The sequence below is a fragment of the Leptopilina boulardi genome, unplaced genomic scaffold (genome assembly GCF_019393585.1).
Source record: "Leptopilina boulardi isolate dan_hultmark-lab unplaced genomic scaffold, ZJU_Lbou_2.1 LbouV2_371, whole genome shotgun sequence".
In the NCBI taxonomy this organism is placed as follows: Eukaryota; Metazoa; Arthropoda; class Insecta; order Hymenoptera; family Figitidae; genus Leptopilina; species Leptopilina boulardi.
The window spans coordinates 3,963,286-3,977,567 of NW_026137942.1; the positions used below are offsets into that span (position 1 = coordinate 3,963,286).

Below are 14,282 nucleotides of genomic sequence, written 5' to 3' on the forward strand. Positions count from 1 at the left end.
TGTGTGCTTTTCTTTTGTTTTTGAATTACTCAAGGAAATAATATCGTAATTAAATTTACAAGAAAATTCGAAGAGCTCAGACTTTCGGGTTGAAGTTATTGATGAGTAGCAGTGATTTTAGCATTAAAAAAAAAAATACAAAAACTCTATTTTCTTAAAAATGCGTGATTTTTTTTGTCTTAAATTACTCAGAAGACACAATAGAATAGAAATTTATTAGAAAATTTGAAGTGCTTCGACCTTTGGGTTGAACTTGGTTCAGACCCACCGTGGGAGAACATGAATCATAACTTAAAAAAGGACAGAGATATATTTGTAATTGTATCCTTTTCTAACTCTGATTCCTGTTCGCGAACAACTTTCGTGAAAACTGTGCGTTGCCCTTATGCGACAGGGTGGTTGAGATTAAGGTTAGGTTTGATACACGTAAATTACTGTATAAAATTTTTGACGTAAATTACTGTAAAACACCATGTAAATTACCCAACATAAACGATATTCCCATCTCTGCTTGTTCACATTACGCATACTCAATGGTATGTAGATTTCCTCTCACCAAATCTACTAAAATAACTCCCCCCCCCACGAATTGCCCTACTGGTTTGTCATCAGCTGTCAATATTGTCTACAGTAGGTTCAACGATCCTGAATGATTGTTAAATTGTTATAGAAATTTTATTTTTTTCAATTGAATTGATATGTTAAATCGAATGAACAGACATCATATTTAATTTATTGTGATATAATTATCCATGTGCGTATAGATCTGTAATGGACTTTGGAGCTCTTTTATCTGCTGCTAAAAAAAATGAAAACAATAAACAGGTAAATATTTTTGATAGAGAAAGTATTCTTTTTTTATTATCCTAATTTTCTTTTCATTTTAATGTAACATTTCATTTTTAAAACTCTGCTCTGTGATATATTATGGATGTCACGATATTTTATAATAATATTTACAACTTGTGGAATTATATTGAAAATATATTATAATTTATTGTTTGGTGACGTAATTATACAAGATGTTAAAAAGTATAACCTGTTGGAGCAATAAACTATATATGTTCTTTATTATCTTATCGTAACACTTATGGCTCTATTTTTATGTCATTCCACATATTATTTCTATTCATTTTTATTTTAAATTTATGTAACCTAAATGAAAACATTTTTTGCTTCTTTTTATGTAAAATTTTTATTTTCTAACCTAAGATCCTACGAAACTTGCTTTCATACGTGTACATACGTACTTTAATTAATTCTACGATTCTTTACGACTTTTTATATTATTTTTAGACTTGAAACTAATATCTTGAAAAATATATTGGCTACTATCGAAATGTGGAGATAATAATAATAATTAAAAGATGTTACTTGACCTTAATGGCTAAACATCTTTTAATTTTTAAAATTCATGGTTTTTAAAACATTTTGGTTATCAATAATAATAATAATAATAATAATAATAATTTTAATTAATTAAAATTAATGTTTTTGTCCAAATTAATAATTTAATGAAAAATTTTTAGTTAATGGTTTTTTAGGGACTAGGTATTTGAATATTTTAGTCCTTCAAATACTTTTTAAAAAATCTCAAAAAATAATACATAAATACCCTTACGAAAATTTATAATAGGAAATTCCTAATAAGCCCCCGGACAGCACCGAAACTTCCCTGAACCTTGACTGATCCTCGCTTGACGAGGTTCAGGAACTTGAGTCGCGAGGTCCAAACGAGGTTGAGTTGATGTTTAAATGTCCGCGCATATAATAAAGGTCAGTCACAGAGGTTGGCTGAATATTGGATTTGAATTTCTGTTAAATATTAAAATTAAAGATTCTTGGCATATTGTGAGGGGATATTTAAGAAAATTAAAAATTCAAGATTTGTTAAATGTAATCGTTAAATATTCTGGAAATTTAGAAGGAGCATAAATACGAAAATATAAAAAGAAAGCAAATGAATTTAAAAAACTATTGGAAATTGCATTTTCTATGATATGGGAAAGAGTAAATAAAACAAAAATTAATAGACAATCATAAATACAGTTATATTTATTAGTAGTTACATAAAAATTAAATTTTTAAAAGTTTTTTTGAGAGTCTGCAGGCACATTTCATGTTCTAATAAAAAATTAAAATTAAAATTAAATGCAAATTTTATTAAAACGAGTTATCAGAATTTTTTTGGCAGAAATTCTAGTAAATATTTTCAACAATAATTTTATTGAGCCAAAAAAAATTCATCCAAAAGAATTTTCTGAGTAAATCATTACGAAAATGCATTTTTTTTGTCTATAGTACAAATTTTGCAATAAACAAAATTTTCTTTTTAAGTAAATCGTTCATTTATTTGAGTTTTTGTTTCACCACACATTTTAGACAACATTTCTATTTAAAAATATTTGAAGGGTAGAATGACAAAAGGGGTCAAGCGCCAATTTATCGAAAATGAGGTTTTTGCATAAAAAAATCAAGAAAATTCATTTACACATTTCAGTAGCAGGATTTCCTTTTTTATTGCGTATTTAAATCAGTTTTTAATAAAAATTAAATTAATAAAATAGCCTCAAATTTACTTTATTGCAACCTGATTGAAAAACAAAAGAAAGTGGTGAGTCAATAATATTATCAAAATAAAAAAAAATATTATTTTTTTAGGTTTTATTTTAATATTTTATTTTAATTTTATTTTAATAATATTTTAATTAATAAAATTAATAATAATAATAATGTATTTTCAATTTTAAACAATTTTAAAATCATTTTGTTATTAATTTTTAAATATTTTTATGGTTATACTAAGTGAACAATTGAATTTAAAGATGAAAGTATTGCTCAATTCCAAAGCAAGCAATTAATTCGTAATTTTCTTGAAAACAAACAATTTTTTAAAGGAATTTTTTTTTCTATTCATTTCGTCGATTCCATAGAAAGAAACTAATTTTCCAGTTTTTCTTTAAACTGTATATTTTTTTATAATTAATGCTTAAAGAAAATGTGCGCACTTGATATAACCTCAAGGAACCACAGTTTTTTTTTAATTTTATCGTTAATATGTAGGTTTATTTCAACAAATTGTTGTTTATTTATTAAAACATACTAATATATCGAAACTGTTTCCTCAGTTTTTTTTTAAATGACCTGCAAAATTTTTAAAAATGTTTTTTTTACTTCCTGTAAAAACAGTGAATTGGCGCTTGACCCCTTTTGTCATTCTACCCTTCATTTACATTTTAAAAACTGCGAATCGTTAATTTGTTTTTCTTTTCCTTGTTGTTTTTAATGCAACCTGAGGTTCTTGAGATAAAATGCTCTCATCAACTAATTTCACAGCTTTCCTTTTTTCTTTAACTTGGTTGCGTTCAATGTTATTTTTCGTTGATTGTTTCGCAACGAAGTACATTCGTGTCGTCAAATAGAAACTGAGAATTCTATGTGATAATTGCAAACAATGTTGAGAACATCCCACTGTAGGTAATTTACTGCTTTCCAATTTTTTTGTCCCTTCAAACATTAAATCTGCGTTCAGTTTATTTTCCTTGATGACCGATAACAAATCATTCTCAACGGCTGTTATTAATAATGTCAATTTTCTTGATCAGGCATTTTTGTAACAAACTCTGTTATGATGTCATCTTTTTCAAAATGAAATTCACAGATTCTGTGTTGCTTCTTTAATTTCTCTCCTCCAGGAACTGCTTTTTGCCAATCGCGTAATATTTCCTCCTATAATAAATAAAACATTTGAATATATTTAATTGAAACATTTACAATCTAAGCAAATTATTTATATAATACTTTGTGCGACAACGTAACTATTATTTTCATATTTTGAGGTTATATTTTGACAAATATGCACTTACGGTAGCAGGTGAAAATGAATGCCTTTTTTCAACATTTTCTTTACAGCTTTTCTTTCCGTAGCCTGGTGAGGTACACCCTTTCACAAAACACCTCATTATTACTTTTAAATTAAAAATTTTTTACATATTGCACTCACGATTGTTCAAGATCACCAAGTCCACGATTAACAGAAGTATAAAAACGTGTGAAATAGCCGTTTCCGGCATTCACCCTCAGTTAATTTGGGGTAAATTTTAATTGATTTTTATTAAGGAAGTTACAACTTCTAATTATTTAAACTAATCAAAATTAAATTTCAAAACCGGCCCGTACTAAATACTGCTGCTGAATACAGTGTAAACAAACATTCAAGCATAGCAGATCGTTATGGGACACTTCATTAATTGAATCGGAAAAACACGTGAGCAGAATTTTCCGAAACGGCCAATAGAGTGAGTGCTCCTTATAATACTTCGTGTCCACCACAGAGTTTGGGGAAACTTAAAACACTTTTTTTGGGGACAACAGTTGTCATTACATAATTTAAAATCATTAGAAAAACACAAAAAAAATAAATAGCGGTCTGGCAGACCGCTAAAAGCACTAAGCGTGATTTTTTTCCATGATGCAGTTTAAAGGTTAAACTCGTTTTTTTGTTTTGTTAACACTTTACATTCAAAATATCTTAAATAATTTTTTTTTAATTTCAGTCTGTCTCCTATTATCCAACAAAATTCACACCTCCTAAAAAAGAAAATCGGCAAACTCAAATACTATCGAATAACATAAAACTATTTCTTGCGAAAAAAGAAGAAGAAGAAAAACGTAAAGCAGTAGAAGAAGCATTGAAGAAAAAGGTAAGAGTAATAAGTGTACTATCAAAAATGCTTACTAAAATATGAAGGGTACGCTGTAACATAGCGTTAATTGCGATTCAGTCAACTTTATACTAGGTCTGAAAAACAATATGTCTACTAAAAACTTAATTTTGACTAAATTGGCGTTTAACTCTTTGTTACTGTGCGCGCGCCTTTTATATGTTAACATTTTATAAACGCGACACCGTCTTCCTCTTAGGAATGTAAAGTATTTGTAAGACAATATTCAAGATTTCACATTAGATAACACTGCAGCTAACACGACTTTTATGAAAGAAACACCAATTTTAAGAAACGTAAAGAAATCCCTGATTAAAAATAACAATTATAGTACAAGTATTTGAAATTGATTCCATCTCTTCTTCAGAGATATCTGACATTTCGGATTGTTCAAAATTAATAAAATATTTTATGACTTAACATGTTGTATGTGGATATTTTTCAGAATCTTTTAGCTTTGCGAGATCATAAAGCCCAAAGTCGAATTAACAAGCATTTAAAAGTCTGTAAAGCAGCCAACAAATCAGTTTTGGATGATGCAGTCGACATGGAAAATACAGCAATTACTATGGCAGGTATTAAATTTAAAATTTTTTTCATTATTCATATATTTACAGTTAGTAAAAATTCAACAATTTCACTAAACTGGTGTACCGACTTAACTTTCCTTTTTTTCAGTAAAAGCTTATAAAATTTCTCTTCATTCCAACGAGAGATATTTTGAAAAAAGTTATTGCAAAATTTTTTATTTAACAACAAAAATGAAAAAAAAAATTGTAATTATTTTTGCTATCAATTTTTTAAAAGAAATTAGATTTTGCTAAATCTTGTTGAAACAGAAGTGCAAAGTCATCAGAAACAAAACGCAACAAAAAAAAATTGAAAAATGATTAATTTGTTTATTTGTTATAAATAAATTAGTAATGAGAAGTCATATTTTCATTTTAGTAATATTTTTTTACACAAAAAATTTTTTGTTTAGAAGAATCAGTAAATGGAACAAGTTTTTTTCACAATGCAAAGTTTTTTACAACTTAACCACTATTGTTTATAACAATTTTATAAACAAATATAAAGTTAGGCTATTTATTAAAGTACAATTTTTTTAAATAGAATTAATTACAAATTTTTTATACTTGCTTTTGCCCATAAAATAAATTAAGAACAATTAATTTTTTATTGTTTAAACAAATTTTTTAAACAAACATGTTATTAGCCTTTTTTTACTATTATTTTTTTTGGTTTATTTTATTCAAATTATTTTTTTAGATATTTACAATTGTTTGTTTTGTTAAACTTAACAGTCAACTATAACACGTATAAATTATTTCAACATATCGTTTAAACAAATAGTTATAATGAACTATCTTTTTGTTTTTTTTTCATTTTTTCTGTAGAGTTTTAAAAAATGTATTTCTGTTATTTATTATAGTATCAGAAAGCTCTTATGTCAATTCGAAATTTTTTAATCAATTTTATTAGACAAATATGGGACGTTTCTCACCAACCGGGCATACCATAGGTGAAAACTATAAATTTGTAAAATTCAAAATGGCCGATTCAATGTGGCGGACGAAAATTCTTAAAATTCATTGGATTCGATTAAAACTTGTTACTTATGAGTTTTTGGGCTCGCTGACAACGAATATGATGTCAATTTTTTAAATTTCAAAATGGCAAATCCAAAATGGCGGACGGAAATTCTTAAAATCCATCCTATTCGGTTAAAACTTGTTACTTTGAATGTTATAATGAAGTGTTATTTTACAACGTCCGACGTGGGAAATTTTGTGCACACGTTAAACGTGTGGATTTACATGCAGCGTGTAATCAAACATAGCCACTATTTTTTTCACATCCCTCAAATATAACCATCAGAAAACCATCTGTCTCCCCACATCTATCTCCTATATATGTTTCTATATAGTTTCATTTATAAAAATCGTTATAAAATCCTAGAGCTACATAGAAATCCACATAGAATTCCATGTAAAATCATATATTAAATTCGGACACGATTTGGTGTATGATTTCATATAGGAATTTATGATGTTGTTTCTATATTGAAATCTATGTGAATTCCTACATTATTTCCTATAATTTTTCTGGCATATTGTTGTTGTCAATTTCCTTTATAATTAACTTACATCAAATTTTATAAAAAATATCACATAAAATTTTAAAGATTTCCTTATATAATATCTTACATACAAGTTTAAATGTAGGAATCCATATGGGATTTCATGTGAATTCTTACATATGATTTCACATGAATTTGAACATAGGAAATCTTCTTCTTTTTCTTAAATGACTTGAGGCTTGGCCAACTGTCAGAACAACAAAATAACATAGAAGAAGTCAAAGATTAGTAGATCATATTAATTCCAAAGTCCCTTCATGAGCAGGCAGCTCGCACTCGACTTTTGTCGCATAAATTTAACGTGTAAAATTAAAAAAAAAAAAGAGAAAAGAAAAGAAAAAAGACAAATCGAATAAAAGCACCGAGTTAAAACAAAAACAAAGAAAATTAAACTCTTAGCAAGCCAACAGACAAATTTGAAAAGATCCAGAATCAGAGGTCAGATGAATTGATGGTCATAACAAAAGCATCCACCAATCTCTCTGACAATCTCCTCGTTAGGGGCAAAAATCAAATCATCGAGGAAAACCACCTCCGGATCCTCATTGGGAAACTTTCTCCTGAGGAAATCAAAGAATTTATCCCTGGCCGGTGCCAGGGAAGGACATTCGTTCAACACATGGTTATAAGTTCTCTGATCAACCCCGCAAGCACACTGCATCCTGGCATTCCAATGGATGCGTTCAAAGTGATCCGCAGTAAAAGTATGACCAGATCTGAGTCTGGTGACTACGTTGATCCAGGCCCTGGGAAGAGAGAGACCCTCAAACCAAGGTCCACTGGTCTTGAGCGATATTCTTTCAAAGTATCGATGTCCAGTTAGCTCACGATCCGAGAAGGGCCATAAATGAGCCATCCTCGCACAGTGATCAAGGACAAAGACACTTTTTCTGAAATCGCTCAAAGATGATCCAAAATAGACTCTGTTGGTAAGTGTGTTAGAAGCCTTACATATGGCATCCGCTTTTTCATTACCAACAATTCCCGCGTGAGATGGAACCCAGAGGAAACTGAAAGAAGAGGGAAGGTCAGAAGGGAGGCGATAGATCAAGTCCAGGATCCTATAAATAATTTCCGGGTTGTCTTTACGGAGGAGGCAATTGTTGAGTCGAGTAATCACCTCCAGAGAATCCGTGACTATAAGAGTGCGTGGGAGATTAAGAGCCCTGGCATGGAGGATAGCTCTGTAAATGGCGAAAGCCTTAGCAACCAAGATGGATGAGAATGGCTGGAGGGGAATTCCATACGAGAACTCCGTTGATTCATCATAGAAAGCAGCCAAAGCCAGTCCAGAATCAGAAAAGAAGGAAGCGTCAGTGTATATTATGGCAAAATTCGGGTACTTCCTGGCAATCAAGTCTCTGAAGCAAGTCTCAGGAGTAGCATGATATTGCATTTCAGAGCCTGAACTGATGTCCGAGGATGGTGCTGTGGAAAGAATTTCCCACCTCCAATCGAAGTAAGCAGGGAGCTCCGTCTTATAAGAAAGTTCAACAATAAGGTAAGTGCGAGCATAAGCATTTAGTAGTGACAATCTTTCGAGGTCCAGTCCAAGTATGACAGGGTTAAACGAAGAATAAATGAGTTTGAGAGATAGATTCTGCGAAAAGACAAAGGAGGCTCACCAGCCTCAGACAGGAGTACCGAGATGGGGGTTGACTTGAGACATCCCAAAGACGTTCTCAGAGCTGCCGATTGGACTCTGTCAAGGATTTTGAGAGTGGTCTTGGCCGAATCAGCAAACAGAAGGGAACCCCAATCAAGAATGGCGCGAATAAGATTGCGGTAGACAAGCAAAGCTAACTCAGAGGAAGATCCCCAAAAGGCTCTAGAGATTATCCTTAAAATGTTGATTGCCCTGGTTGCCTTATCCGCAATCATCTTAATGTGAGGAAGCCACGAAAGCTTCTTGTCCAATAATACACCCAAATGCTTCATTGAAGAATCTCAGGAGATGATCGAGTCCCCTATCACCAAATGGATGTCGTTGAAGCACTTTCTAGATCTGGAAAAAATGCAGCACGTGGTCTTGGCCGGGGCAATATCCAGACCAAGACCTCTGAGCCAGATGAACAAGCGGCTTAGAGCAAGCGAAACGTCCTCCGATATTGAAGCGGGATGTGACATACAAAAGAAAGTCGTCGGCATACATAACAAATTTCATCTAACGAGGAAAGATGAGTTCTATTTCTCGGAGGTAGAGATTGAAGAGAATGGGGGATAACATCACCCCTGCGGAACGCCACAAGTCCTAAAGTTAGATCCATCTGCGTCAAAGGATATAAATCTCTTGGAAGTGATAAAGGTAACAAAGTCTATAATATTGGGGTGGAAGCCAAGTCTTACAAGTGTTTTGTTGAAAATGTCTGGCCGAACATTGTTAAAAGCACCCTTTATGTCAATTGAGATGGCAAAAGTATGACGAGAAGCCGCAAAACCATTCAGAACTTCGGTGGAAAAAGCAGCCACGCAGTCCATAGCTAATCTCTGCTTTCGAAAACCATACTGGTGTATAGGAAGAAGTCTCCTAGACTCCACTTCATGTTCCAATCTGCCCTGCACAAGTTTCTAAAATAGTTTGGAAAAGACTGAAGTGAGGGCAATAGATCGGAAACCCTTTCCACCGGGTTTGGGAATTGGAATGACTCTTGTATTCAACCATGAGTCCGGAAAGGAAGACAACTGGAACATACAGTTGAACAGAACCAGCAGAAATTCAAGGGCTATCGGCCCAAGTCCGCGTATCATATCCCCAGAAATACCGTCCAATCCTGGCGAAGCTTTAGGCTTGCAGGAGGTAAGAGCCTTTTTAAATTCGTTGGATGTGCATGGAGGAATCCTGTTAGAACTGAATACTGATGGAATGTCCAAACATGAGTTTGACATGAGAAATTTCAATATACATGTAGATCATCATTATAGTTCCACAGTTACGCCACCAGATGGTGACAATTTCTTTTTCTCACCTGTCACACCTATCTTTAACGAAGAAAACGTTGGTCCCCGATGCCGAAAAAAAACTCTTATATATTTTGAATCTCTGGACACTAAATGAACAAAATTTCAAAGATTCAAAATCGTAACCGATCCTCCTGCATGACTTTTTATGTATTTATTGTTTTATTATGCATTATAATGAAAAATTGCTTCATTACGATGTGCAGATCAGTTGAAATTACTAGTGCAATTTTTTTATACTTATTAAATGTAAAAATAATAATAATAATACATAACTATAATTTTTGGAAATAAAAGTTGGATGATCAATATTGTAATTTTAAATCCGCACTGTCAACAAAAATAATAAGAGAGTGTTTTCCCTAGAACACCACAGATGCAAACATTAGATTATCCAAATTTTCTATCACTTCTTATTCTTTTTAATATACGCAACATTAGTTACTGCTATTGGAATTTGTATTTGTATCGTGTAACAAAATAAATGATAACAAGTTGGCTAAAATTAGTTAAAAGTTTTGTAGATGTAGTTGATTTATTTTTAATCACGCGTTTTGTCATGATTAAAATAGAAAGTTTGTACCTTATGTGGTAAAAAAATTGTTTGCAAAGACGGTAATTTAGAAACTTTTTCATCACAGTAAACCAAGAAAAGCTGATCAAAACTTATAAAAATAGAAATTTTTCTTTAAATAATTCAAAATATTGTATCGAGCATGTGTGTAAATTGTCAAACAATATTATCTGAACTTATCAACGGCAATTGTATCGTTGGAAATTTTAAATTACTTAAAGAAAAACTTTTATTCATAAAAGTTTGGAAGATCTTTTTATGACTTTCTGTGAAGAAAAAAGTTTTTAAATTACCGTCTTTGCAAACAATTTTTTTACCACATAAGGTACAAACTTTCTATTTTAATCATTACAAAACGCGTGATTAAAAATAAATCAACTACATCTACAAAACTTTTAACTAATTTTAGCCAACTTGTTATCATTTATTTTGTTACACGATACAAATACAAATTCCAATAGCAGTAACTAATGTTGCGTATATTAAAAAGAATAAGAAGTGATAGAAAATTTGGATAACCTAATGTTTGCATCTGCGGTGTTCTAGGGAAAATACTCTCTTATTATTTTTGTTGACAGTGCGGATTTAAAATTACAATATTGATCATCCAACTTTTATTCCCAAAAATTATAGTTATGTATTATTATTATTATTATTTTTACATTTAATAAGTATAAAAAAATTGCACTAGTAATTTCAACTGATCTGCACATCGTAATGAAGCAATTTTTCATTATAATGCATAATAAAACAATAAATACATAAAAAGTCATGCAGGAGGATCGGTTACGATTTTGAATCTTTGAAATTTTGTTCATTTAGTGTCCAGAGATTCAAAATATATAAGAGTTTTTTTTCGGCATCGGGGACCAACTTTTTCTTCGTTAAAGATAGGTGTGACAGGTGAGATCATTCTTGAATACTATATAAGCTGAGACTTTAATTCAGAAGGCCGGTCGCTCTGGAGCCAGTCAAGACGGTCAGAACAGATAAAAAATAAAATTCGGAATTTTCAATTTTGAAAATTACTGCCATATAGAGAATAAAAATGCGCATCTTTTTCGTGAATGAAATTTTTTTGTAGGATTATTATTTTTAATAATAATGGTAAAAACTGCAAATTTTTTATTCCCGAATTTAATTATTTTCAAAATATGAATCGTCACTGCTCGTACAAATCTTAGTGAAATTAATGGATAATTGGTATACTTACGTATTTGGGTCTTCCAAAGACGATAAAATGATAAAAACTTTTAAAAAAATTCATTGAAAAATTATTTGTTAATGTAAATAGAGACCAGTCGGTAAATATGTTTTCTCAACTTCGACGAGATAAAATATGCGGGGAACTTTCGAGTTAACAAAACTTCCAGTGAGACATTTGTTTATTAATATATAAAGAAGTTTTTTGGAAACTTTCGTGCCGTTTCATCAACAACTTTAGAAGATATAAACATTTTCCGAAAATGGAATTTGCGCGTTAGCACCATCGCGTCAGTTTCCACTTATTGTAGGTATCCGCGCGAAGTCTGCTGTGGCGATGGTGCTGACGCGCAAATTCCATTTTCGGAAAATGTTTATATCTTCTAAAGTTGTTGATGAAACGGCACGAAAATTTCTAAAAAAAACTTCTTTATATATTAATAAACAAATGTCTCACTGGAAGTTTTGTTAACTCGAAAGTTCCCCGCATACTTTTTCTCGTCGAAGTTGAGAAAACATATTTACCGACTGGTCTCTATTTACATTAACAAATAATTTTTCAATGAATTTTTTAAAATGTTTTTATCGTCTTCGGAAGACCCAAATAAGTAAGTATACTAATTTTCCATTAATTTCACTAAGATTTGTACGAGCAGTGACGATTTATATTTCGAAAATTAATTAAATTCGAGAATAAAAAATTTGCAGTTTTTTCCATTATTATTAAAAATAATAATCCTACAAAAAAATTTCATTAACGAAAAAGATGCGCATTTTTTTTCTCTATATGGCAGTAATTTTCAAAATTGAAAATTCCGAATTTTATTTTTTATCTGTTCTGACCGTCTTGACTTGCTCCCGATCAACGGGCTCGAGCGCAAATCAAGTTACACGATCCGGCTGTTCAATTGGCCAAAATTATCTAATGTCGTCAACTGATGGTGGGCTTTTGCAAATTATTTAAAAATTGCCTTTGGTGGACATAGGTCGCTATAAAATCTAATTCGGCTTTTTCCTCTCTTTTTTCTATTGTCATATTTTCATAAATCATTCTTTCTTCGGAAATTTCTTCTTCTTATACATTCTCTTGCTCACATAAGCATATAGAAAATGAAGAGAGGTAGTTTCGCCTTATCTCAACACTTTCTACACTTAACATTAATTCAGGCTGCCACTCAACACATCCAGCTTATGCCATTTGATTTAATTTTATATTTTCTCTCTTTTTTCATTCCTGTCCTCGTGAATATTAGGAAACTTGGCTACTAATTGTTCAGCTGCAATTTTGAAAACGCAAAAAGGGACTTGAATACTAATTTTTCGTATCTGATCAACAACTTTATTGATCATGTATTCATTTAATCTGTCTATATTTTTACCATCTTCTAAATCTTTTCTTTTTTCTCTACTTATGTTATCCCAATTGATTTTAAATGTCATTCATTGTGCTTCCAAATTTAGTGTTGTAAGGTTAACAGTTGAAATTTCCTGATCTCCCGAAGTTACTACTGATGTTTCTGTTTGTTCTATCACTGTTTCTACGTCTAAGTTCATAGTAATAAGTTCTGAAATTGATCTTGGGATGGTGGAATTTCCTCATCATCTTAAATTGAGGGCCTGGAAAGCACAACTGACGAAGCGCTCGGACTCAGGCAGTGAGTAGTGGGGATATTGCCATATTTCGACAAAGTAAGGGCGCACTCCCATCTCTGGCTGCCTGCGCAAGCAGCCTCCCACCACGCAGAAAATGTACAAGAGTAAGAGAGACAAAAAATTCAAATTTAAATCTACTGACTCTCTGATTGGCTCTCACTGACTGCCTGTGCAGGCAGTCGGAGGTGTGAGTGCGTCCTAACTGGCAATATCCCCACTACTCACTGCCTGAGTCCGAGCGCTTCGTCGGTTGTGCTTTCCAGGCCCTCAATTTCTGTTGAACTTTTTTCTTGCTCTTCCAATCTTTGATTGTCTGGGTTGACAGTAACAGATTAAGGATTGATATTTCTTGACATATCACACAATTTCTAATATATTACACTTCTAAGTAAATTGTTGTTCATTTCTGATAGCCTTATTTCTTCTTCATTTACGTTAAGAATTTTCGAAATGTTATCGAGAGAATTTGTTTGTACCGAGTTTTGAATTTGATTTTCATGTACAACGTCAATGATCATTACGATGGGTTCTACGAATTGTGAACTATTGTTTTTTACCGATACAGAAGGTACTATTTATTCGATGCATGTTCACAATGATCCAACTTTTTGTTTCGGGTAAGAAATAGATTAACTATCAAAATGAAATTTTTTAGTACAGTAATTTGAAATTTCAAATTCATTAATTAAATCAAGGAATCTAAATAAATAAATAAATTCTCAAAAAATAAAAAGTTATATTGTAATTTAAGTGAAATTTATAAAAAAAAAACACATGAATATAAATATGAAAAAGTTATAGTTTCTATATATTTGTTTGGTTATGTTACAATTCCAATTTTCATAATGATATTTCAGAAACATTTAATATGTAATAAATTGAAATAAATAAATTCAAGAAATAATTACTACAAAAAACTGAAATATGAATTAAATTAGGAAAATTGTAAATAATTTAAAACGTGTTTTAATGTCAAATTTAAAATTATTCATGTCATTTTCGCAATATTTACCCAGGAAATAAAAACCTA

The 14,282-nt window shown here is 31.1% G+C and overlaps 1 protein-coding gene across 1 annotated transcript in view; it reads left to right on the plus strand.

The window, feature by feature from the left end:
- The first annotated feature begins 548 nt into the window (after positions 1-548).
- LOC127287576 (protein SPT2 homolog) overlaps positions 549-14,282 on the plus strand; it is a 32,664-nt gene continuing 18,930 nt past the window's right edge. Inside the window, exons 1-3 of the mRNA XM_051314583.1 lie at positions 549-825; positions 4,557-4,703; positions 5,170-5,299. Of these exons, the coding sequence (XP_051170540.1) occupies positions 772-825; positions 4,557-4,703; positions 5,170-5,299 (331 nt within the window). The 5' untranslated portion in view covers positions 549-771. The remainder of the gene's footprint in view (positions 826-4,556; positions 4,704-5,169; positions 5,300-14,282) is intronic.